The sequence below is a fragment of the Scleropages formosus genome, chromosome 6, assembly GCF_900964775.1.
Source record: "Scleropages formosus chromosome 6, fSclFor1.1, whole genome shotgun sequence".
Lineage (NCBI taxonomy): Eukaryota > Metazoa > Chordata > Actinopteri > Osteoglossiformes > Osteoglossidae > Scleropages > Scleropages formosus.
Window position 1 is genome coordinate 32,786,795 of NC_041811.1, and position 27,528 is coordinate 32,814,322.

Consider the following 27,528-nt stretch of genomic DNA (forward strand, 5'->3'; position numbering starts at 1 on the left):
TCCCTTGTGAAACATCGTCAGCGCGCGGACATATGATATGTACAGTATGAGTATTCCATTAAAATGCAACAATATAGCTGTGTGGTGTTTCGGGCGATTTGCACGATGTCACGGACAGCCTCGGTGAAATCATGTGCGCGAAACAAACGCGCGGCTGTAACATTGTGGTTAATTAGTCACTGCTGACGGACGCCGGCGTTAATAAAACGGAATTATGAATTACGAAACGATCGAAAACAACGCGCTTGAGGCCCATAATGAAGGGAAAGCGGCCAGCACTGTTGGATATCATACTGTACGCAATCGGCCGAGAGTCCAGGATGAGGAAACTCCAGAGTAAAGTGTAACTGACCACCCGCCCCAGGAGGAGGAGGAGGAGGAGGAGGTGGCGGCGGCGCGCGCCCTCCCGCGCGCGCGCATTCCTAGAAACGCGCCGAGCATCGGAGGGAGCGCGTGCGGCGCGCGGTCCGAGGCCTCGCGCTGCGGGAAGGACAACGGCGGAGGAAACGGACAGAGTCTTACATCTGCTTGGCTTTTTGTAGGGGGGCTTGGAAAAAAAGGAAACAAAAGAAACAAACCAAGGGCTGTCGCCCCCCGATCGGTGCCCGGCCGGCGCCGCGACAAGGACCGTGGTGGAGGAGAAGCGAGGGCAGATACCGCCGCGTCCCGTCCGCGCAGCCGAGCGACTCGGACACGACGTCCAACTTCCCTCGAGCGCGGGACTTCTCTCGACTCTTCGCCTTTGACAGAATCACAGTAATAATGGTTACCAGGTAAGTGCGACTTCTTCGAACGGGAGAAAAGGCGCCTTTTCCACATAACCATTCATTAACCTCCCGAGTCCTGAGTAAACTCGCGCCTCCTCGCGCGCCGCTTCTCCAACGGCTCAAGTGACTTAACGTTCGGAGTTTAGTGGCAACGAGGCGGCTTTCGAGCGCTTCGCCTGAGGGAAAAACACGTCTGTTTCGCAGTGTTTTCACCGCCGACGGACGGCTACCGCAGGCAGAAGTAACACTACGAGTTCTGGGCATCACGAACTACTCTGTGGTGGCACTTTTTGGCGAGAGACGTTGCCGGTTGGAATAGCGCTGAAGTACGTCCGAGTCAAAGTATCGCTGGATTACAGTTTGTCGTGGAGAAGGAGGGAAATGTATTTATTTGTTTTTGTATTTGTGCCGAGTTTTTGCGTTGCTTTTGAGGCAAGTGAATTTTAACAGGTGGTGGTTAAAAATTAAACCTGGTTACTGTGCTTCCTTCAACTCTTCTAAGAACTGACTGGAGGCGACGGTGACACGATGGGAGCGCCTCACACGGAATTTACCCTGAGCACCACGGTACATGTACCTCACTGATACCCTACCAAAGGTGTAACAAAGGGTGGTGGGACATGTCCCCTGCCAGTCTCTGAAGAAGCCTGACATGTCCCAGCACCCTTTGCACCTAACTCCTTTCACTGTGTTACAGGTGATATTTTTGGCACCCGGGACACCAATGACGTCACACCTGACCTGGTCCCAATTTAACTCTATTCATTTATCTCATGCTTTTTTTTTCCAAAGCAACTTACAATGTCAATCTATTTACCCATTATACAGCTGTATAGTTGTACTGGAGCAATTCAGGCCTTGCTCAAGGGCATACAGCTGGAGGTGGGATTTGAACCTGTGGGTCCGAAGGCAGCTGTCCCTTAGGTACATTTACATTTATTCATTTAGCAGACACTTTTCTGCAAAGTGACATACATCTCAGCAAAAATACAATTTATGCATTACAAGAGAAAGAGACATGGCTGAAGACATGTGATTCTTAAATTAACCTAGTTACCTTCCACTTGATACACCGATGTTCATCGATTCAGTAGGTGCATAAAACGCAGGATAGGTGAATCCTGGTGACCTCCTACCAATTTTTTAAAAGAATTTTTTTTTTTATAAGAATAAGGTACACAAACAAACAATCACATACACTGCTGGAGTAGCAGCTGTGTACAGGCCTAACTGGGGAAGATCATGAAGTTATGGTGCATGAACTTTTACACCACACATGAGCTGGAGAGATCTTGGGCGAAATGGGTCCGGAAAAGGTGAGTTTTCAGATCCTTCTTGAACGTAGACAGTTTCTGCAGTTCTGAGTGAGAGGGGAAGGTTATTCCACCACAGGTACCCCTTATGTTGTCCTCCAACCATGTCCCAGATATCTCAGGTGTTTTTGGGACATTTACCACAGTAACTCCTTACATAGTACTTTAGGCAGATAATCTCACCTGGATACACATCTAGATCTTTCAGTGATTCCCTGAGGAGAGGGATACTCACTTACATTTATGCACTTAACTGATGTTTCTTTTCAAAGCAACTTATAATGTTAAGGTACTTAGTTATTTCCCCATTTGTACAGCTGGGAATTTTTTTTTTTCCCCTGGAGCAATTTAATGTAAGTACCTTGCTTAAGGCTGCTGCAGCTGGAGATGGAAATTGAACCTGTAACCTTTGGGTCCAGAGACAGTAGCACTTACTACTACACTACCAGCTGCCCCACCTGCTCCCTATTTTAACATTTAGGCAAGAGAATGGTTAGTGGGTTCTGTGCTGTAATGTATTTCTCTGCATTTCTCTCTGGACTGTAGATGTCATTCAAGATATTCTTCAGTTTTTGAAAATCAGGACAGGGATTTTTATGAATGTCACATAGCTGCATATGGGGCAGCTGGTCGTGTAATGGCTAGTGCTACTGCCTTTGGACAGTAGCAGGTTTGAGTCCCACTTCCAGCTGTAGTACCCTTGAGCAAGGTACTTTCCCCAAAATTGCTCTAGTAAAAAAAATACTCAGCTGCATAAATGGGTAAATAATTGTAAGTACCTTAACGCTATAAGTTGCTTTGGAAAAAAGTGTCAACTAAATGAATAAATGTACATGAAATCCATACTACAGTAGGATCATTATGGTATGTTCAACTCACACTTACCCCCTTTACTGCCTGATTTAATATGAGAGCTGTTATAGCCCCATAAAGTTTCAAAAGAAAGCAGAAAGTTGTCATGTTCCCCCTAGCCCTCCATCTCCCGGTGGCACAGTGGTTAAGGACACTGACTTGTAACCTGAAGTTTGCCAGGCAGATGGTCCCCCTACTGTGCTGCCTGTTGTTGCTGCCACTGCTTTACCACTGGGAGGCACAGTGCACTATGTAAAGAAGGTTGAACAGAGCAAGGGATGTGAGGGCAGAACGGAGAGCTGCAGTAGTGACCATTGAAGAGCTCAGCCAAACATGACCTTGTAGTGTAGTGGTTTGAATCCCAGTTGCTGCTGTCTTGAGCTTGTGCAAGGTACTTACTCTAAAGTACTTTGTGGAAAAAATCCCCAGTTGTATAAATGGACAAGTCATTGTACGGTAATTTTCTTTGAAGAAAAAGATTAGCTAAGTAGACAAATGTAAATATTAGTACGACCAAAAATGGTTGACTGCAGTGGTTCTGAGATACTTTGCATTTCCTTTCATTCTGCATTTGGTACATCTATGAACACAGATACTCGTGAAACATTTTGAACGTTAATAAACCAAGATATTTGCGTTTATTTAAAATCAGTGTGGTGGTGGTGGCGGTGGTGCAGTGGGTTGAACTGGGTCCTATTCTCCAGTGGGCCTGGGGCTCGAGTCCTGCTTGGGGTGCCTTGCAGTGGACTGGCATCACATCCTGGGTGTGTCCCCTCCCCCTCCAGGCTTCTGCCCTGTGTTGCCCTCTGGCTCCCTGCAACCCTGTATGGGACAAGCAGTTCAGACTCTGTGTGTGTGTAAAATCAGTGTTGCAACATATGAAAAAGTCCTTTATGAAGTCTGAACTTGATAAATTGACAGTGTTAACAGAATCTGTAGGTTGTGGTAAAAACAGTTTTAGGTTTTATTTACATTTCATGTTTTTGACTTCAGTGTTGGACATGACATATTCAGCTGGAGTAAAGGTAAAAACATTTTCACTGACATATTGTGAAAGTAAATAAATTCACCTGTGACCAGTGTCTCCTTTAACTATACTAGCGGTTAAACTGGTCCTTACTGATGTCAGTAACTATTCATTTTCAGTGAACAATTCTAATTGTAAGTTGTGTGTCTGTCAGCTGCATGTGGCACGAGTGACTTTTAATTATTGATGTTGAGACAAACACGCAGTCAGATTTTCCTTGTTACTAACTAGACTTGCTGGTTTTCTTGCACTTTAGTGTCTGGTTATCAAGGTTACAGACATGTAACCCAAGGGCTGCAGGTTCAGAACTGAACAGAGGCTCTGGTTTAAAAACCTTAAGCGAGATTTTGAAAGTAAATTTCCCAGCTGTATAACTACAGTATATGAATTTGTAGCATGCTTCAGATTGCTAAAGAAATAATAATAAATGTCTGTGTGAACAGGTGGCATAACATCTGGAGTAGGTAGAATCCAGTACAGCCTACCTGTGGATTTGCAGCTGAGATGAATGGGAGGGCATGCAACCTTGTGGTTTCCCCATCCACGGCTCCCCAGTCACTAAGTGTGATGACCGGACAACAAGCACCCCCAATTAAGGTGCATGCTGGGAGCCCATCCCGGCGCATCCTCAACACTCCCACTGTTGGCAGTGCTGGAAGCAGTGCCTATGCTACAATGCCACCAGGAGGTGGGGGCTACTCCCCGAACTTTGGCTTGCTTCCTGCCGTCAGTCTCAGGAGACAGGCGCAGACTACTGGGAAGCAGCAAAGTGGGTTTGGCACCCCCCAGCTGCCGCAGCAACATGCCCCCTCAAGTCTTCTCTCCTCCTCCAATCAAGAGCTCCTGCCCAACTTCACAGATGGACGTGTCAAAGGTATGCTAACATATGATGTTCTTGTCCATTTAAGTCCAAATACTGTCTCTCCCAGAGGAAATTTTTTTGTACAAATCATTTGGGGTATTTTTATGAGTAGGTGCACAAATAAATCAACATATCAGACATGTCTTAAAAGCAAACGCGGTGTACTGTAGCATGCTGGAAAGAATCGCTGTGAACTGGGGATCAACTGAGCGAGTGACAATCATGAGTGCAGGACTTGAAAGGAAGACTGATCACTGACTATAAATCTTTGCGCAGCACTTGTTCACAGTGTGGGTGACTTGGTCTGTACTGCTCCCCCAAAAGCAAAGCTCAACTACTAGGTGGATTAACCCTCAGACAAAACATTATCTATTAATCAGTTGTAATGATGACATGGCTGTTCAGGTGTACAGGGATATGTGTGTTGTGATGTCAAACGCTGGTTTCTTTTCTATATAATTCCATCAAAATTTCAACCAAGCAGAAAACCGAACAGTGTATTGCATGCGTTCAGTCACCATGGAAACATCAACAGAAAATAACCAATAATTTACCTGTAACTCATTTAAGCGCACTTAGTGATACCATACATTGTAAAATATATATATACACAAGTTTTTTTGTAACATTGTAAATTGCCTTTGATAAAGGTAAAAGCTAAACAAATGTTAATAACAGAAGAGAGAAAAGTTTATAATTTGCTTCAAAAATGCTATTATACTCTAGTGTGGTATGTCTTTGCAGCGGGTTGGTAGACAGTTTGCTCACTTAGTGGATAAATGATTGATGTGCTTTTAAGTGTGAAGGTTATAACAAAAGTTGAAGCTTCTTTTTAGATACCTATATGTTTTTGACCAGCTGTTACAGGAGGAAGATGAAAAATGGAAACCTCAGAAAAATTTCAGCCAACTTCCTCATTTAAGTGAACTTGCTGTAGAGAAGAAATTCCATATCTATACTTCTCCAGATAAACTCAATGCCCTTAACCACTGTGCTATCAGTTCAGGATCTAATGGTTGCCCTCATGTAAGTTGCTTTCAGCTGTTATTGTCTTAAACAATGTCAAGGATCTCTCAGTATAATTAGTAGCCAAACTCCCTTTTAGGTGATTTTAACATCTTCCCAACAATGCTCTATAAAATAAAGGTTTTGGAGGTCTCTGGAACTTGGACAATTTTGTCTTTCTGCAGTTGAAATCACCTAGTAGAAAGAGGAACTCTATATTGAGAGGTAGTCAACCCTGGAGGCAGATAGAGGTGTGGAGGTGTCCCTAAAAAGTAAGAACTGATGGATACATCATGGGCAGCAGCCATGGTGGAGATGCACCATTCTGTTTTCAGGTTGCCCCACGTAGATTGCTGCCCACGCAAATACATATCATTATAGCACATTACAGCATGATAATTTTACTGTTGGGGAAAAACAGTGAAAAAGTAAAAGCTGTTTGCTCCTTGGGTCAGTTCTGGGGGCTTGTTTCCTTGGTAACAACTAGAATGAAGAGAGCCACCATTCCATGCCACGGGTTTCTTCTACAAAGGTCAATGTAGTATCAGCAGTGTAGGAATAATGTGCTTTTAATGTAATTCAGTTTTATTTTATCACTCTGATTTGCTGATTTATTTGAATAATAATACATCTAGCATCGTGATGTCAAGTTTCTTAAGAACGATGAATTTGCTGTTCTATTCTCGGTTCTACATTTTTATGCCGTGATGCCTTTGCCATGGCAGGAACACACGATATGAAGTCTTACAGCTGGAGAAGGAAGGCTTTGTGCAAATCAGCAAGGCTGCTGGGTTCTGCTCTGCTAAGCAATGTGAATGTTTGCCACCTTCCAGAAGCTTTAGCGAAGAGGGGCTTGCTCTGCTTGCTCGCTACCTCAGACAAAGGGAATGTTGGCCAGAGGTTACTTGTGACTCACAGAGAACTGTGCAAAGGATATTGTTTTTCCTATTTTCTCATACAGGGTTAGACCTGTTTGTTTCCTGCAACTGAGAATATGAGGTGAAGACACATCATAGAATACAACATTGATCCTATGAAAACTTGATAATTATGATGAGAGAAGAGGCTTCAGGTTTATTCTTAATGGAAAGGGCCCTTCAAGATGGTTAATTTTGTAGCAATGTTAGGAATGAGTTCATAAAAGATTGATAAGGCAGCCAAGATCACTGTAGGGAACTACCTGGAGTAACGACCAAAGTTCGGTACAGTGTTCAGGTGCCATAGCTTTTATAAAAGCTCAGTGTGTTGTACAGTGACATGCAGAGGTAAACAGAAATGCAAACTCCATTATAACATGCATTCTGTTTGTTGGTAGGTCAAGAGAGATGTGACCGTTATTGATAGATCTCTGTATTCCATGCTTAAAAATCATGGTAAAAAACCAAAAATCTTGTTTTATTTTGTTTGCTTTTTGTGGAGGAAGTTTCTAGTGTTTGAATCCCAATTTGACTCAGATATTGGCAGCAGGACATTGTTTTCTTTAGGTTTACATTATTACCCCCTTAAACTGGAGAGGGACATTTATCTGGGTGTCTTTTTAAGACTGTGGAGTAAATTGTCCTCCTTTATCCACAACACCGCAGATTTGCATACCCCACCTTCATTCCTCATTTCCCTCCAATATTGTCCCCTCCATTTCTGGCTGTGTCTCCCGTCCAGGTCCATTCTCTCATATTTATTGATATTTAACCAAGCATAAAGCTTTTCCCCAAACAAACCATGGCGATAAAGGAGAAAAGGAGCCATTAGCAGTTGGCAGAGCAGAAAGTTTGCCTGCGCATTGGCCATGACAGGCTTGAAGGGATGCTGCCCTTGTTGGAATTCTGTCCAAGACAACACATCCTCTGTCCTGGCAAACACTACCAGAATCCCCATCCTGCAGAAATCCTTACACGGATTTAACTCTGCTGTCTATATATAGTTTTAATCTTCTCAGCTGCAAGTATGAATAGTAGTATGAATTCCAGAAAAACAAATCATAGAGGGGCTCTGACCAAGTTGGATTCTGGCCTGGAATCAAACAGTGATTCTTTGTATGCAGAAGAGCATGTGAAAGCTGGCAGTGGCTTCACTGAGTTACTATTTGCAGCCACCAAGGTCTGTTCTCTTGGAAGATCCACGAGAGATAATCTTCCAAAGGTGTTGGCAGAGACGCTGGCTCGGCTTCCCGTACCGCTCTTTCATGGGAAGTAGCAGTTGCCACTGAGACAGCTGCAAAGGTTACCTTTGTTTTGTCCACAGCGAGACAGGGTCAGACATGCACACAGGAAAGCTTTTGGTGGGATCGAAGTGAGCAGAGGACACAAATAATGTGTGCACTGAAAATGTGGAACACAGGCCCTCTGCACAACTGTCCCCATCATTCATCTTACAGGTTGAGTTTATCATTTTAATAGGTTGACATCTTTTGAGGGGGCCTTGTTCTTCTGAGAAAGGTGCTGTTCCTATAATGCTTTACCTAAATATCTAGCTATATATATTTTAAAATAAACATGTTTATTAAAAGGTTATAGTAAAAAATAATAGGACCTCAGCAATCATCTGCAGTCTGCTGTTCTCCACAGGGACTTCTGTTCTTGGTCCACGCTTCAGGGTGACAGGACCACTTAGGGCTGCCAACCTAGTGGTGACCAGCAGCCCCATGGTGGTCTCCCCGCTCTCTACTGTTGTAAGGACCTCAGAGCCTCACGTTGCACCCTGCCACCTTCACCCTGTCGGCCTGGCCCCACCTTGCACCGATGCCAGGTCAGCTTGCCTTCTACGTGTACTCATTGCTGCCATTGTGTTTCAATCTCAGCTCAAACTAGAAGACAGGAACCAGCAACATGGCATTAAGCTCATTTTCAGTTTTCTCCAGGCAAAACTGAAACACGGTGATGTTTCTCCATCACTCTGACCTGCTGAGAGTTGTTCCAGATTTTCACTTTCAGTTCAGAAGAGCACTTTTCAAATACACTGACGATGTTTACACTGTAGTTGCAGATCTGCTCTTTCAAGCCGTGAATGAGTTTTCAGAGTCAGAAGCACCTGCAACATCATTTGTCTTTGAAAGGTTCTCATTGGATTAGCATTGTTCTGGTCTGGGGAAAGCAGATGGCCTGATGTTGGTATGTGACGTGCATGGATTCAGGAATATTTTTACCTAAGTTAAATTGCAGTGCTGGATGGGAACTACTTAGGGTAAGAGCTGTTGCATATCTAAACAGAATGTAGGAGCCTTACTAATTCAGAGTTCAGCACCAGGCCCAGTTCAAGATGATATAAAAATTCACCTTTTCCAAACCTTAGAAAGATCATGCATTTTTGAAAAATCCTCTGTAATGTGAACTGTCGTAACTTGGATGTAATTGCCATTAGTTTCAATGGTAAAATTTTTTAATGCTTTTCTGAGCCTCAAAAATTACACCCATTCATGCTAAATTATCACCAAATACCATTACTGGTATGCTGAAACATCACCAAACACCACACAATTACTGTGGTTGGTTAACATTAGTTATCAGAACAAAACCAGTCAGTTTCATCTTAATTACTGTATAATTGCTTTGTGTCTGGCTACCTGTGTTTGTACAGCTCTTTTGTAGGTGATACATACTGTACACTTAGTTTCCTCCCACAGTCCAAAGATAAGTATTTAAGGTGTATTGGTGACTCTAAAAGGGGGGCGCGGTGGCGCAGTGGGTTGGACCGGGTCCTGCTCTCCGGTGGGTCTGGGGTTCGAGTCCTACTTGGGGTGCCTTGCGGCGGACTGGCGTCCCGTCCTGGGTGTGTCCCCTCCCCCTCCGGCCTTATGCCCTGTGTTGCCGGGTAGGCTCCGGTTCCCCGTATGGGACAAGCGGTTCTGAAAATGTGTGCGTGTGCGTGTGTGTGTGGTGACTCTAAATTTCCTTCTCTAAATGTCTCTGTTGCCAACACTGCCAAAGCCAAAAACTGAGTCTAACCCTGTCACCAAGCTTGTGGATATGTTACAGTAAACTTGTGCTTATGCAAAAATAACTCATGTAAAAGAAAACATGTTTATAAGTATATCTTTATAAAAATACATTAAAACACCAATGTACACTGAAAAATGTACATATAAATGTCTCCCTGTACCTCTCCTTGTTCGCATGGTTTTCCTCCCACATTCCAAAGACATGTGCTTCAGGTTAATTGGTGATTTTAAATAGCCCGCTGTGTGTGTGTGTGTGTGTGTGTGTGTGTGTGTGTGTGTGTGTGTGTGTGTGTGTGTGTGTGCGCGCGTGCGTCTCTTTTGTCAGTATTACATACCGTACACTTAACAAAGCGTGAGTTTCCTCCCACAGTCCAAAGATATGTGTTTATGGTGGATTTGTGACTCTAAATTGGGTGTGTGTGTGTGTGTGTGTGTGTGTGTGTGTGAGACAGAGAGTCTCTTCCATTTTTGTACTTTATGAATGTATGAATGACAATAGGGAGTTTACTGTACTGTATGTATCAGCTAAATAATAATCACTCTATGTCACTTTAGAGAAAAGCATCTGCTAAATGAATAATGGAAATTGTCTTGCGCTGCTCTGATGTTAGGAGGCAAGCAAAATCCAGTTTTGGTCCTCATAACCATGAAGAAATGGCTCGTAAGCTGGATAGAGGTATTAAGTGAAACTCCTTGGAAGTCGAATTTTCATAACTTGAACGGTCGTGTCTCAGAAATCACTAAGAACGGTTAAGTGGCAAGGCAGAGGCCTTGTGTCGGTATCATTTCAGTGGTAGATGTACTTTTCTTGCTTTGTTTTTAATTACAATACCAATACCTAAATGTTAGCAATATCCATCCATCCATCCATTTTCAGAACCGCTTGTCCCATATGGGGTCGCGGGGAACCGGAGCCTACCCGGTAACACAGGGCGTAAGGCCGGAGGGGGAGGGGACACACCCAGGACGGGACGCCAGTCCGTCGCAATTTTCCAAACCTTATTTTCAAATACATTCACATAGTGTTGCCTTACAGTGTTTGGCTGAAACCTATTGTTTCAGCTACCAGTTAAATCTCATTTGTGTCCTAGCTTCACAAAAACGGCAAAGTGGAATATCCCCTTTGATACTGGACTTGTCAACCTGTTCTTTTGTTTTATCAAAATTACAGCCAGACCTCGTAGTTTGAAGAAAGCATGATGCTGGCGATCTGAGGAGCTTTTGATCACTTAAGAAGTAAGGGAAGTATTAGAAAAGGCATATATTTTTAATTTTAAATTTGTGCAAAAAAAAAAAAACTTTCCTCTAGTTCACTTTAGTTACAACTGGTTGACCAACAACTTCTTTCATAGAAAGAAAATTTTGTCTAATGTTGCTGGGATGAGTATGTTTTTGTCCTTTCTCGCAAATACAAGTGCAGTGGTCTCCCCCAAAAAAAGTGAAACCTGAAAATCAACAAAACCTTATATTTAGTGTATTCTGCCATTTTTGACAGGGATGATTAAAAAGTAAATGGTTCTTCCAAAAACACCTTCTGTGGCTTTTGCACCATGACCTTAAATGAATGTTTAATGGTCTGTTCAGTGAATGTTCAGGTCAGAACAGAGTTGCTTGTTTAACACTGTTAAAACTTTTCCATCCTCCAAAGAAAAATGTGTCATGTCACAGGAATGTTAAAAATGTGGACAATAATGCACGCGAATAGACAAATGTCTACTGACTAGTCAAGTGCAAATGAGACATGTTCGTCTTAGGGTGGTGTCTGGGCTGGAAATTGCCCCGTTGAACTACAGTACAACTTCTTCCATGTTAGCCTATTAACACCTTATTTATCTCCGACACTTCCTCCATTCGTGCTCCATGTGTGCTCAGATCTTGTAATTGTTCGGCCTCAGGTCTCTGATGTCCCGGGAATCCCTGGCCTCCACAACGCTCAGCCTAGCCGAGAGCCAGTCCACTCTGAGCAGCAGACAGGAGTGGCCCTACGGCTATCGGGTCCTGCCCCCCCTCCTCGCACACCAGCCTCCTAATCAGGGCAGCGATGAATCTGAGCCATCAAACCTGGCCCCCGGCACCACCGTGTCTGAACCGAGTGGTCTCTCCAGCGCCACCTCCCTGCCCTCCTACCTCTTCAAAGGGGACAGTTCACAGTTCCCGAGCCCTCGCCACTCTGCCCGCTCCAAGAAGAGGGCGCTCTCCATGTCGCCCCTCTCAGATGGCATGGGCTTTGACTTCAACTCCATCATTCGCACTTCCCCCACCTCCCTAGTGGCCTACATCAATGGCTCCTTTGGCTCCCCCAGCTCCCACGCTACCCTCTCTCCACCACAGTCAGAAGTTTATGGCCATTTTCTTGGTGTGAGGGGCAGCTGTATTCCCATGGCAACCTCTGGGCATATTAGCCCCTGTGCCTCTGCCGCTCTAGGTCCCGAGCCAGCCCAAGTTACGCTTGGAGAGTACCGGCCCGAGATGGAGTGCGCCCGTATGCGGCAGCTGGAACAGAAAGGGGAGTTTCAGAGTGCTGCACTTCTGGCCAATATGATGGTCCAGCACCAGTGTCAAACTCTGGAGGGGAGTGTGCTGCCATCAGACCTAGTGAATCAGCTGTCCAAGCTGTCGAACGAGAGCACTGTGCCCTCTCCTTGTCAGCTGGACCTTGCTGTTGTTCATAAGGTTCCCACTCCTCCTCAGGGCCCTCCACCCCCATACCACTCCCACCAGCACTTGCAGCGTTTGCCAGCGGACTTCCTGGGACATCCTAGCGGGCACCTAATTCAGCTGCCACCTTCTCCACGACAGCTGGTGCCCCTGCCCCAGTGTTCTGCGCTGGAGGAGGATGAGGATGAGCTGGAGGACAAGGGTGCAGGCCACTGCTGCCAGTGGGCAGACTGCAGTGCCATGTATGACCAGCAGGAGGAGTTGGTGAGGCACATCGAGAAGCTGCATGTGGACCAGCGGAAAGGCGAAGACTTCACCTGCTTCTGGGCAGGATGCCCACGCCGCTTCAAACCCTTCAATGCTCGATACAAGCTACTCATCCATATGAGGGTCCACTCTGGGGAGAAGCCCAACAGATGCACGGTATGTGGGTTTGTGTGGAGCCACAGCATTGTGGTGGAGCTGCAGATGGAGTGAAACGTAGCAGGTGCACATATGAGTGGGGTATAGAAGGCAGTGTGTGGAAGTCACTCCAACACAACCACACCTTTATGATGATGTCCAACAATATTAACTATTCGGTCATGGTCTCATTCTCAGTACTGAAAACAAGGGGTTACGGTAGAACATAAGTGATCTCTCGGAGATTAAATTGGTGTATGTGCACTAGTGTGTAAAGTAATGAGCATGTTTCGGGTTTCCAGTGGTTTCAGTGCAGCTATGGGGTTGTTTATCTGTGTGTGTGCCCAGAGTAACAATCCTCGAACATAGTGCTTTCCAGATGTGCAAGGTTATTTCGCTAGGCATTATTTTTGTTCTGTGCTGGTGAGTGAAGCTTTCCCTTTCTCTGTTTGTCCTGCGGTGTGAGAGTGCAGAATTAGTCCTCACAGAGCTGACAGCTTGGCAGTGTTGACTTTTTTTGACTGGAAGCAAACAGGGGCCCAACTGATGTTCTCCCACTGCTTTGTAGAATAGCACAGATGCAACATTTTGCAGGCAGTTACAGACTCATAAAATGATCATAATGTTTCAGTAACAATCCAGTGAAGTTTTATAATAGAGACCATAGAAAAAATTCCAGTCTTCTCGAGAAGGCATGAGAATTATGAAAGAAATATTGTGTGTGACTCCATATACATGTTTATCTGTAGGTGTGTTAGTATCTGCATGTTTTTGTTTTTTCTGGAAGAAATTGTCTCAGGATTCCTCTGCTCTGGTGGAGATTGGATTGCTCCACTGTGTGTTGGGCTCCAGCTCCTCTTGCCTGGCACCCCTTCTGATGTAATGTTTCTCTCTCCATGCACGTCCCCATCAGCACCACTGCCAAGGCTAGAGAAGCATGTATCACACAGCCATTGTCTGATCCCATTGTCTCTGCTGATGGGTGTTTATTGTGGGGGCAGTTGGACAAATATAGTTCTTCTTTCCGCCTTTCAGCTCCATCCACGAGCTAATTAGCAGTGGTCATCCATAACTGATGTGGGAGGCAACTCATTATGCAGTTATTAAATCAGCACAGAAGTGCTGTCTTTTGTCCTGACCGAGCCCCTGTAGACAACATCTTATTCTGTACAGTGGATCATGTTGGTTTATCTGATCCACTTTTCTACCTACAGCTAGACCTAGAATGGAAATCTTAGCAGAAAAAGTGACACTCAGTGTGCTGCCCAGGGTCTGTCAGTCATTAACTGCACACATACCTGCGGTCAACCTTTTGCTCCAAACACTCACTTATTACCCAGAAGTAGCCCGGTTTCCATGGAGGCCCTCAGTGCCCAGATGGTCCTTTGCACCACGTAATCCTACATGAAGGTCGAGGGGGGACAGAAAAAAAAATTTAAGCTGTGTACTGCACTAAAATAACAGTAAATAAGTTAAATGGCCTAGTAAAGGTATTTGGCTATCAATCATCGGATTCTTCAAGAGTTGTTTGAGAAATGATTAGGACAGCATTGGACTGATGGAGGAGCTCATGGTATAGTAATTGCTGTGCTTTTGTCACACTCAAATGCTCAGAAAGAGACCTGTGAAGCCTGACACAACCTGCTTCCACTGCCCTTTGCTTATTGATCTCATTAGCTAGTTACTGCAATTGGAGTTTTTCCTAACATCAGGGTTATTGCTCAAACAAGGAGGAAATAACCTTTTCAGTACGGGGGGACTTTTAAGATGTTGTCATATATGTGGTGCTAATACAGAGGTCAGCACAGAAATCAGATGTGAGCAGGAAACGCATAATAGAATCATAGTGTTTTGTTCACACCCTCACCATGTATTTCTTGGATATAATTTGCGGAGGCATCTGCCATCTAATGTCTTGCACATCAAACATGAAGGAGAAGTCAGCATTATGTTCCTGGCCCTTATCCTTCCTCCTCTTTCTCCTGTTAACATGCGTGATTTGTCCAAAGACCACTCGGCTGCCTTTCCTTTTTATCACCACACTTTGTCTCTCACTGTCCTCCTGCTTCGATGTCCATTTGTCCATGTGCATTTTTCCTTTCCCCATTTTGTGAAACCCCTCCCACTTTAGGGGCCTGTTTATTTTTAATCCTAATATTTTACAACATGCTCAGCTTCATTATATAATGAATAAGTCCTTCTTTTCATTTTCCGGTTTTAAAACCCAGATGACTAGAATTTAAGGAAATAATATAAGGACAGAACTATCAAAAATAGAATTAGTTGAAATATGTTTTACATTGACACATATTGGCACACAGCCAAATCAACTGTAAAATATTATCATTTAACAAGAGTATATGATGGTTTACCTGTTCATATAGTGCTTGAATTGCACAAGTTTGCAAACATTAACCAGAAATGCAAAACAAATACAAATATAATACATTAATGCAAACCTTTTTTCTTATGTGATGGGTAGTCTTTGCTTTTCCTACATATCTACTGAAGTTTAATTCTACTTAGACCCTGAAAAGGCCACATACAGAAACTCATCTTTGTGTTAATTACAAACCGTTCTGTGTATAAGTGCTGCCTATCTATTGTCTCTTTAGCCCACCTATTCTTAATTATCCCTTCACTTGTTTAAATCTCTTGCATTGCTTCAGCATTTCCTTTAGAATAATTTCAAAATGTAAAGCTGTCAGACAAGAAAACAGCCAAAGCAAGGGAGATTAAACGTGTGCATAGGAGAAGCAGCTGATAAAAATAGGAAATGGATAAAATAACATGCAGGATTTAAGGCACCATTACTGAGCTGTTGACAGCTGTTTTTTTAATATTTCCCATATTCCTTCCTGATCTCTAGAACAACTGAACACAGCTATTTTTTTCCAGTCACTGAAAGGGATTTTTTTTCTTTCTGCATGTTTACTGAGTGGAATGTATAGAGTGGAGAAATATTAACAGTGAATTATAGTCACACATTTTTCTTATTTTTAACCTTGCAATCTGAAGACCAGGGTTTAAATCTTCAGCGATATTACTCAGTTTAGGTAGTATTAGTGTGGTGGTTAGACGTGCCACCTTGTACTGGGCCCCAGGTTAGAGTCACACCTTGTGCTGTAGTACCCTTGAGCACGGTACTTACCTTGAATTTTTCTTGTAAAAATGACCCAGCTGTATAAATGGGTAAATAATTGTTAGTACCCTTGTACCATGTTATGAACATTTGAGTTACAAATTTTCAAAGACATGAACATTTGCTAGTTTATTTATTTTCAATTATTTTTCTTCACTGTTCCGTTTTCTAAAAATTTTTCTTATGCTTTCCCAAAATGGTCTGTGTTTCCACTTGCTGCTATTAGCGAGCAGCAAAACGCACTGAGATAGAACAGAAACTCAAATGGCAATTGTGAGTAGAAGGGGAGGGGCACCTTCACAGACCAATTTTATTCAGCTTATTTTTTTATTTATTGTAGCTATGTCTGAGATTTTTATAGAAACTGCCAAGTAAATAAAGAGATGTAGTTGTTCATCATACTTTTTTTGATTATAAACCCCCGGCAACCACATGCTGACAAACGTTTATGTGATGAATTGGAACTTCTTCATGGCAAGTTTTGTAGTCCTCAGTTGGAATGAGATACACAGTCAGAATTTACAGTGAAACACTTCTTAATACTTTCTCCACCATTTCATTCTTTTGTGGCATCTGATGCACAGGAGTAACGTGGCACCATCTAGTTGACAACAGAACACATCAAATAGGAAGTGGTGGCAATGACATTTTTTTGTTTTCTCACACACACACACACACACACAATTATTTGAAAATAGACTTTAACATTGCTTAATGTTAATAAAGAATAAACTGGCATCCCATCTGCCTGTTCCCTGTCTCAGATTGTTTCTAGTTTGGAGGGACATGGAGACTCTCTACTGGATTAGCTGTTGATTAAACATAGAATAAAGTCTTATAGCAATTTTTAATTCATTATGTCCTGAATATTTTTTACATAACCTAAACCACAAATAAATCAAGAATTAAGAAGTATTATTAAAAACATTTAAAGATTCCGATGTAATGGTTGTATTTACAATTTGACTTCCTGTGTTAGCAAGCTGAGGTACAAGTGTGGCTAAGTAATACAAACATTGAAATAAATGAACAAATAATCATAATAAAAGGAACATTTAAGATTTCTTTTGTGTGATTTACCACTCATTTATCACAAATGACATTTTGCTAATTGCTAAGCAGAGAGGGGTTGCGAGTGTTGCGTCTGATTACAGTATTGCGTTAGAAAAATTGCTTCTGAGAAATTTTTTTTTCAAATTGATTTGGTCACAAATTCACTTTTTCACAATCACTGGTGACATCATAGTGAAACATACATAACACAGACATTCATTAATCTCTTCACGTGTTCTGTTGAAAACTCAGATAGCGTTGTAATGGCTAAAAATTCTTAGAAATTTTGTGATTTCTAAGCCTTGTCAGATTTGTATTTTTTTTATTCCATTTTCATCAATTACTTCTTCAGTACAGAGTTATAGTGGTACACACCCTATCCTGGAAACATTTTGTACAAGGTGGAGTATACTCTGGATGGGTTCTCAGTCCATCACAGGATATACATTTTATCATCTTTTATTACCTTGCAACATCATTAAAATAGTTTGTTTTAAAATTACTGAAAGTAAAAAATACAGAATTTTCACAACCTCCAGTTAATGTCAGCCAATTCATGACACTTTTCATTGTACAAACTCCTGTCCAGTTTTGATTGTTGACTGATTTTTAGCATAAATATGTACAGTGTTCATTATCTTCATCACCAACAATCAAGAACACCATTCTTTTGCTGTAAACATTGTGGAAATGAATTGTATTCACCCTGTTCTACAGTCCTACTCTGTTTGGGTACATTTTACTTCCAGCTAAAGACTGGATGCAGAAACACTGCTTGCATTTGCTCTGCAACAAACAGAAGCTTTTGAAAATTGGCATGTGAAGAATTTAAAATAAATAAATGAGCAGAAAATACTTGTATCTTTGAAAATTTGTAACTCAAGCGTTCATAACATGAGGATAGAGTTTAAATTATTAGACGGAAAGGGGAACATGCGGTCTTAAGCCTGGATTAAAAAGTGCCTGGAGAAGTCCTCTGAGATGTAGACCTAGACAAGTTGACAGTTACTCTAAAACTTCATGGATTTTGCTGCCTTTGATGTACTTTATGAGAATATTATTTTGAACTGTATGTATTGAGGTTGTACAACACAGCATTCTGCTTTGACTGATCTAAGAGCTCCCTGTTGGTGTTCTGCTTCATTGTACGCTGGCAGTGTTCAATAGATTTCTCTCTAACTCGGTGTGATAATTAGCACTGGCTGATGGTTTCTGAGCTGGTGCCAGGCCTATTTTCTGTACAAGTGGTGTTATACTATTCCACTGCTGACAGCTAGGGGCAGAGGGCAAAGCACATTGATCCCAGAATGACTAAATAAATTAGTACATTTCATTAGACAGGAACAAAAAATGCTTTCTAGGAAGTTTTATTACTTGCATAATCAGCATGATGCTTATTTCCAGTTTCTGTTTCTCTGCAGCAGTTTTTCAGGAATTTTGTGGGTTTGTATTATGAAATAGAAAGAAAAAAATAGGAAAAGGTATTTATTAATTTTGATGTTTTTAGTTTCCATGGCTTAAGGTAGCATTCCTACATGTTTTGGTAATGTTTAAAAATTGACAACTGTGAGTGGAAGAGAGCAGATATCATGACGCATAAGGGAAAACTTGTTTGTCAGATCAAGTTATAAAATCTGAAAGTTTCTGGTTCATTTGCCAGAAAGTCATTAGTTTTCAGATGCAGGCCAAGCAAGGTATTTAACCTGAATTGTTCCAGTAGGTTACACTGCCCTTCTGTTTCCCACCAAGTGTTTTGCAGAGAATGGAATGCTCATAACTGGCATCTGACTCAGAAGATGATCAGATGTTTTGGTCGGGCCTGCGGTTGCTTTTGGTTCACTTATGTGCTTTAGTATATGGAGGTTTACCTGTACTTGCCTATCAGAGAGGAAAAAAAGGAGCTGCTGAAAGCATCTTGTTCTTGAAAGTGCTTCACTTTAATTGGAAAACAAAGGGTGTAGAGTGTCTTTAAAAACCATTTGAAATTCTTAGGAGGTTTATTGTATGTGCCAGGGAAAACCCTGATGGCCAACAACAGAACTGTTGAACTGTGACGGTCAACTGGATTACTGGCTCCAGAGCCCTGGAATGTTCCAAAAAGGCACAGCAGTACATTTTAACTAACATTGGATGAAACCACTGTGAACATGTAGCGTAAGCTTTAAAAATTACAGGCTCAAATCGGGGATGAACTGCCAAATGTAAATCTGTCAAACTATAGCTTTTTTCCAAGCCAGGGAGCAAGCCCTTATTTTGTACTTGTCTGTGTGTCAGTTATTGCAGTTCTATCTGCGTGCAAAGGTAAGCTGAGCATGTGGAATGCCACCTGCCTCCTTTGTGATGAGTCAGCAACACTGCTGGGACTCCGTAAATTCAACTTTTTAAACTTGGATTGTGTTGTACATGGCAAAGAGCATGTCTCAGTTGTGCAATTGCATGAAAGAAAAAAAAAGATGCTCAGTATCATCCAGAATTCCTGGGTGTAACAATAAAAATCCAACTCTGGACAGCAGGACAGAGGATGAATAATAGCTTGACTGAATTTACTGGGGAAAGATTGTGGGTTGAAATCCCAGGAGCAAAGTTTCTCTTGTGTTCATGAGCTTTCTCTGTGACTTTGCTTTCGTTAATTATCTAGCTGTAAAAATGGTAAAATTCTGATTGGGGATGGAAATGTGATTTCAGATTCTTCACTTCTCTCTGCCTTGCATTTTCCTACAATATGAGACTGGAATGCATAGTGCTGTGTCCTTGTGTATATGCCAGTCCACTAATTTTTTACGTTTCGGACGATCAGCCACTTCTTCTGCCCTTTGTGCTCTTGGTCTTTCAGCTACTACATTTCAGATTTGTTATGGAATGCGCAGCCCGAAGTGTTCTGTGTTGACCACAAGACATTTTTATTTTGCTGACATTGGACTCAGTCATTCAAACTGCCTCTCTGTCAAGGTGTAAAAGTACCCTGGTGGGATACATTAATCCAGACACCCTCCCCTTTGCCCCTCCCCAAAATTAGAAGCTTGAACTTCTAACCCTACCCAAACCCTTGAATACTGGTCTGCACAGCCTTCTGGTTTGCCAGGTTTTTTTCAGTAGTGCTCGTCCTCAGGGAGGAGGGAAAACCAGTTGCCTGGCGCCACAACTTGAGACTCTGGATGCCAGACAAACCCCAAATTAAAAAAACACAGAGCTTTTCAAATTCGATCTCTGTTTTCATCTGAAATGTCTATCTGTGAAGGTGGGTACAAGTTTACAAGCTCTTGTTCTAGATGAATGGACAACCCGGTGAAACTATTGTAGCTGTGCTCCCTCTGTGTTCTGTGAGACACATGATCATCAAGAAAGATGAGGGACTCCTAATTTTTACCTTTTTATCTGTTCAATAGCAGGGTAGGCACTCGCGTGATGGACTCAGTTGATGGACATGCTGCTAGTGGAGACTCACTGTAGAACATCATTGGTACTTTGTGGTTAATTCTAAACATTGTTACATTGAACATAAATGCCCCCATAACCACTTTGTAATCCATTCCTTTTGTATAGCAAAATATTTAACATAACTGAGGTTAAATTGACTCAGGCCAGAAATGTAGAATTTCTTAATGGATTTGAAACTGTGGTTTGCAGGTCGTAGTAACATGTCAAATACCTTCACTGTAACATCACACTGTATCTTGGGAAAAAAGGGTGCTGATGGTAATCATGAGTGGACTCAAACCCACTCAGATCTACAGGGGCAGCAGATGCAAGCAGGGCTACAACCCCCCTCCAGCCGACTGGTTGCAAGCACCAGGGTAGCTTGGCAGGAAATGATTGGACATCTATGACTTCAACAGACCTTGAGAGGACAAGACAGGGGGAAATACACACAATGCTAGATTACACAGAGTGTTTTGAGAAACATTACAGCGAGGGAGGTTGGTACTTGGAGCAGAGATGTTGGTGTTCATGACTGACTCTGCTGGCAGGCTTTCATGCCACCATTGTCCAACCTGCTGTGGACAGCTGCCACCGCCCATTGGGATCCCACCATTCCCCAGAGCAGTGCCGAGTGGCCATGTTACTGTCCTTTCATGCTACATCGTCTCTAGGGGCAGCCAGGGAGAATCCAAGTAGAATCCAAGTTCTTATTAAATAAAGCAGGTCTGAGGGGGCGGCCAGGCGGTGCTGGGCAACTCCAGGGCCTCCACGGGCCACCTGTTTGTGGCTGTCAGCTCTGGTCCCTCGCTGCCCTTATTGGACTGCTTTTCTTACCCACGTTTTCCTGCGTGATGAAGAGAAAGACTGCAGTTAAAAACAATGCACTGAGTGGATAGGCCCCAAAAATAAAGGGATATGGTCAGAAAGTCAAGGAAACTTGTTCAGTAATTCAGCAGATGTGTTCAGTAGCTCAGTGGACATAGGCAGCATTTTAGTGATCATGCTCTGTTTGGCACACTAATAGGCTCAGATGAACATGACTATTAAAAAAACATCTGCCCGATTATAAAAAGAGTGAGGATTTACGTCACGTCAACAGTAATTGCATTTGTCTTTAAATATAAGTAAAACATAACCTAAGAAATTAAATTGCATTGTTAGCATAATAGTGCCAGTAGATTATTTCAAAGTGGCAGTCTGCGAAACACTGAAAACGTAGCATTGCTGGCTATGATTCTGAATGTGGACCTTGCCAGTAAAAAGCCATTTTTCATTAGTGAGACTCACAAGCAGAAGGCAAGAGGCAGAGATGTGAAAAGGTTGGTGCTGTGCGTGAAGAGCCTGTGAAATGATGCAGCCTTTCTCTTTCCCCTTTAACAAACAAACCCTTAATCCCGTCCTCAGACACTGGGCTTCTCTAAATAAACAACGTGTAATGAGTTGCAGAGCTGAGGAGGACTCGGCCGAGGGAGACCCGCGGTATGCTGCCCGCATGCCAAATGGAAAGCCCATCCTTGGCCTGCTCCCCTTGTCGTTTACGAACAAGAAAGACACTTCTCCAACGATTAAGCTTCACTAGTTCTGAAGAAGGCTGAGCGCAGCTGAAAATGCTGACCCTGTTTGGAGCGTACCTTCAAGTGTGCCAGGCTTTCTGTGAGCAAACCAGTTCTCAAGCCGTAAGAATGGCACTTTTCGTGCAGAAAGTTCGCAAGCGGCTGTTCCGTACAGCTGGCGCTCCCGCTCGTGCCAACACACTCCCCCGCATGACACACTGCACCGGTCGCTCGGTCTACTTCTTCACAACTATTACTGAGCAGGCTGAATTAAGTGAATAGACTCCCATAAACAGATAATTATAACTGTGAAGAATCTGAGTGTATTTTGCATCTTAAATTCCCTGCTGAGTTTTCAAGCACTTTGAACAGAACTCTCTGTGCCTTGGCAAGGCACATTCTAAGATCCAATGAGCCTTTAATTTAATCAGAGTGGTGGGTAAATAGTTAAACTAAATAGATAAACAGACTGTGAGTGAAAATGATGTATGGTTGTATTACCTGTGGTAGAAGAGAGAAACGTGAAGATCACCACGTTCAAGAAAAGTTTGTGCTCCTCACATAGTTTGCTTGTGCAGAATATCATGTTATCTGTATGCTTAAGAACAATCATATAACAGCAGTTTTTTTTTTTTTTTTTTTTTTTGCTTGCTTGTCACTTCGTCACAGTGATGTACGACTTGTGAAATATAAAACCTGATTTGTCAACCTCGGTCCAGACTGACATGTATGCTGGTTTTTGCCTTAATATTTCCAGTGACAAACCAGTTGATTGATGCGCATAAATGACGTAGTGGTTAATAATTGGTAAATAATTGTAAATAGATTAACATCGCAATTCACTTTGGAGAAAAGCAACAGAATGGAAAAAATGCAGATATCCATATAAATAGGTTTGTGCAACATGTATTGCAGTGTGTATTTAGGTGGTCATTGCCAAAGATTATTGGTATTTTGTGATGATGCAGTCTAGACTCCCTCCAAATGGGTGCTTAAACACAAGGGCCTGACCAGATGTATATGGTACAGTTGAACTGGATGTCATTTGCAAAGAGACAGACACTCTCTGGAAACAGTGGAATACTGTATATCACTTTTCTGGAATCCAAATCAATTGCTGCCTGTTCAGGTCAAAGGAATCAAACCAGAGTGAGTCAAGGCAGTGACACAACTTTCATATCTCTCATTAAGCAACCGTTCAGCCCACACTTGCTGATAGGATGTACTTTAAATGTTCCACTTTGAGTCTGTGGAACGTTTTACTGGAAGCGCAGGTCAGTTTAAGAACTGATCTTGGGTTCTGGAGAGAGTCAGAAGTGCAACCAGCAAATGCTGGTGCTGAACAATAGTAGAAGCAGTGGGTGGGGTGGCAGCATTTTCCAGTGAGAACACGAAAGGCTTTGCTATGTTTTCACAGAGAAAAGAGGGAAGAGCACAATATACGCAGAAGCATCAAGAGAAAGCATATCAGTTTGGGGTACTGTGATGGGTTTTGGGTTGGGGAAGGAGAACAATGCAGAAGTTAAAAGCTCACAAGGTGGGGTTGGTTTATAATGGAAGCATTAGAGACTTGAAATACACACTTATTTGCCCTCATCCAGTCAAACGCATGAACTCAAACTTTTGAAATTTCCCATTGTGAACATCTGGGCTTTATGCTGCCTTTTATTTGGTCCAAAATACAAAACAAGTCTAAATTTTGCAGGTTTGCAGGTCTATGATATACAACACAGAAATTTACAGTATGAGCTAGTAGTATTTTGCAATCTTCGTGCAGGCACCTTAGAGTTAAGAGCAAGGAGACTGTCGCAGGGGGACGCGGCGGCACAGTGGGTTAGGCCAGTGCCAGCTGGGTGGCGGGTCAGGGGTTTGAGCTCTGCTTGGGGTGCCTTGTGGCGAACTGGCGTCCCGTGCGGGATGTGTCCCCTGTCCCTTCGGCCTTGCGCCCTGTGTTGCCGGGTAGGCTCCAGCTTGCCACAACTCCCCCTTGGGACAACCGGTTGTAGACGTTGGTTGGTTGGAGATTTTACTGACTTTCAAATCCCTTCTGGATATGTCTTTCCACAAGAGTAATGTTCATTAACATGACCTGTTTTACCCAAATCAACAAACTATACTTGTTAAGCCAAACCAGAGGGTGAGGTGACTAACTGGAGCTGGTGCTTTACTCAGATTTTTCTGGCGTATTCCTGCATGCATGGAAAAGACTCCTAGGAAGCAAACACTCAGAGGTGACTTGCACCAATCTGAGTGGATGAACCAAAGGATGTTCTGTGTTTGAATACTACGCAATGATACAGGGCTTCTGTTACACATTCTGACATTATGCTGTTTACTCACAGAGGAGCTGAGTTACATCTGTTCTCTTGAGAGCTCCATAGTTGTACTTTTAGCTCCTTCCCCTCTCAACTTTCGATGGTCTCTGACGTGAAGGAGTTTAAATGATTTATTGCAGAACTTATGCTCTGTTCTTATTTGACCAGATTGATGAGTAATTGTCCTGTAGCTGGGTGTACATGGCTGGAATATTTATTCAGCTTATACACTCGTGGTTAAGTCACAATAAATAAATAGTTAGTGGTGTGGTTCAATATGCATGATCAGTACAAAATGAAATGTCAGTTACTCCTACTGGTGAAAGGGGCCAATAGCATGAATGAATGATGTATTGATCTACTATGCATGAGTAATGGTTTTTGGCACTGTCTGTTAAACAGACATGAGGCTGGCATACAAGTGGGCCAAGCGGTGTGAAAAGCTGTTTAGTGCCATGAACTGAGAACATAATCGGGCCTTCCCTCCCTTTTTACCACATGCAGATGGTTTTTCACAATACATTCATACAATGGGTGTTGTTTGCAGTGAAGAAGCAGGAATGTAAAAATTTTCATGGAGCACCTTATGATGCTTTCTTATCTGATTACATATATACAATATACAACAGCTCATGCGAGACACTTCCTTCTTTTAAAGTCCTTTGAAGATGCTTATATTTGAAACAACACTGAGGTGATTCATTTTCAAAATGGCCCCGAAATATGAAGACGCAAAGTGAAGAATGATGAAGATCCATAAACGTTAGTTCCAGTAAAAAAAAAATATATATATATATTTTTAAGGCTCAGTGAGTCATGTTCATGTGAAATTTTATGGGAAAGCTCTAAAAATAGGTGTTAGACTCTTGTGAAGTAACTCTTACAACTTAATCCCCATCATCCATGGTATTGGTGTCTTTGGCTTTGTGCAAACTTGGTAGTCCATCAAAACAGTCCTTCTTTACTAGAATATTTCGATTTAAACTTTCTAAATTGAAATTAAGTGACCGCTTGCAACAAAGAAACTTTACTCCTAACCATGCGCTGCATTAAAAACACCAAAAAGCTTATCACTTTGGTCTTACCGTATGGATTCTGATTGTTCTTTCATCTTAGGCAAAATTTACACTGCCTGCTAGATGCATGGACATTGATTGTTTTTCATTTTACTCTGGTGTTAATATGTGGTTGGACCACAGTCCTGCTCTCTGGTGAGTCTGGGGTTCGAGTCCCGCTTGGGGTGCCTTGCGACGGACTGGCATCCCGTCCTGGGCGTGTCCCCACCCCCTCCGGCCTTACGCCCTGTGTTACCGGTTAGGCTCCGGTTCTCCGTGACCCCGTATGGGACAAGCGGTTCTGAAAGTGTGTGTGTGTGTGTGTGTTAATATGAGGTTCAGTGTCATTTAGTAGGTGGCACCAATTTCTTAATTTCTTCAAAAAGTCGATGTTGATCATTCTTCTCTCTGTCTTCACATGGATCAAATATTAGCAATACATTTGGAGAGATATGTGTATATGTAAAAGAAAATATGTTGGTAATTTGGGGGATTTTCATGTATCTGTTTCTGTTGTTTCTGCTCTGCTTCCTAGTTTGAGGGGTGTTCGAAGGCCTTCTCCCGGCTGGAGAACCTGAAGATCCATCTGCGCAGCCATACAGGGGAAAAGCCCTACCTCTGCCAGCATCCTGGCTGCCACAAGGCCTTCAGCAACTCTAGTGATCGTGCCAAGCACCAGCGTACACACCTTGACACTGTAAGTGGATTGCAGCACAAACATGCATGTGCACACATGCCAAAACATGCAAACAAACATAGGGATATTGACAAATACATACACACACAAATGCATGCACCTCTTCTACATCATTGGGGTGCTGTGTTTGTGTGCATACATGCAAATACCCTCATACATGTGTAAGTGTACGCATGCATATTTACACTCTCCTGACCAGCATCTGAATGCAGCCTTGAAGACCTGCTCAAATACACACATGCAACTCTCTTTATCTGAAATTTTGGTGTTATTGCTCAGGGCTTTTAATGCCAATTTTCGATTAATGGAACAGAAAATCAGTGTAACAAAATTTATGTGAAGTGTGTCCAAAAAAATTGAAAGTGTGCATTGTGCAGGCAGAATACAGTAATGTACTGTATTTGGCAAGTCTGCGTCCAAGTCTCTCCATATGTTGGTGTGTTAGGAATGTCAGTGTGTTGCTTTGAGAGAGTGTGGCATTATGGAAACTGTATGAAATTCCACAGGTGCACATTTTAGCAGCACTGCAAAATTTTTGAAAGTTGTTCACAGTAAACTCTGCAAGCTCAGTTGACCTGTTTGGTGTATTGCTCTTTTGGAAAACGGCTCAATAAAAACTAAAATAGGAGTTACTCTGGAGCAGTAAGTGTGTAAATGTGTTTTATATTGTGCTGAAATCATGGGTTAATAGTTATATAGATGTTTTCTAGTGATATTTGTGAAAATTTGTTTGGGGTTTTTTTCATAGGCTGGGGATGCATTATCATTTTTCTCCATCTAAAATAATGGGAAATAAGCCATTGATATCTGAAATTTCGATATCTGCACCATTTGCAGAAACTGATTAATTTATTATAGCGAGGGTTGCCTACACTCTTATCTGAGAGTCCTTGTTATTATATCACAAACCCTGCTGAGACAAAGCAACTGCTTTTACCTGTCCTCGGTGAGACACAGTTGCCACAAAGTAAAACTGTGACATGTGTTTTGTCTCTGTCTGAGCAGAAGCCTTACGCATGCCAGATCCCTGGCTGTTCAAAACGATACACAGACCCCAGCTCCTTGCGGAAGCATGTGAAGGCACACTCCTGCAGAGACCAGCAGGCCAGGAAGAAGGTCAGCAGTCTCCAGAACAACAGTCTTTACCTTTTCCCCTGCAGCATCGGCAGACAAGGAAGCAAATTCATAACAGCCATACAAATGATCTTTATCTGAATTACTCTTAATTCACAGCCACAAGCCTTTCAAACTGTTTTCAGTTCCTAAGTAGACACCCAGGGACAAAATCCATCAGGATTATTAGGAAAAGGAGACACTGTCACTTACAAATATATCCTTACTTATCTGGTGAGAGATATATTTATAACTCTGGATCTATTAATTTTTCAGCTTTTGGTATAGCACATGAAGGTGACAAGCTGACTCATGTAGGCTATTAAATCCATCATTCTTTCGGTTGTAATCTGGTAGAAG

The 27,528-nt window shown here is 42.5% G+C and overlaps 1 protein-coding gene across 3 annotated transcripts in view; it reads left to right on the forward strand.

Annotated features, from left to right (window-relative positions):
* The first annotated feature begins 437 nt into the window (after nt 1–437).
* LOC108932636 (zinc finger protein GLIS3-like) overlaps nt 438–27,528 on the forward strand; it is a 33,468-nt gene continuing 6,377 nt past the window's right edge. The window contains exons 1-6 of one of the 3 annotated variants that reach the window (XM_018749178.2): nt 438–773; nt 4,403–4,833; nt 8,391–8,571; nt 11,656–12,841; nt 25,894–26,055; nt 27,061–27,171. In XM_018749178.2, coding sequence (XP_018604694.1) covers nt 4,464–4,833; nt 8,391–8,571; nt 11,656–12,841; nt 25,894–26,055; nt 27,061–27,171 — 2,010 coding nt within the window. In that variant the 5' untranslated portion in view covers nt 438–773; nt 4,403–4,463. Of the gene's footprint in view, nt 774–4,363; nt 4,834–8,390; nt 8,572–10,937; nt 10,997–11,655; nt 12,842–25,893; nt 26,056–27,060; nt 27,172–27,528 lie in introns of those variants that run through there. The other 2 variants (XM_029252602.1, XM_018749183.2) reach the window with 2 other exon arrangements.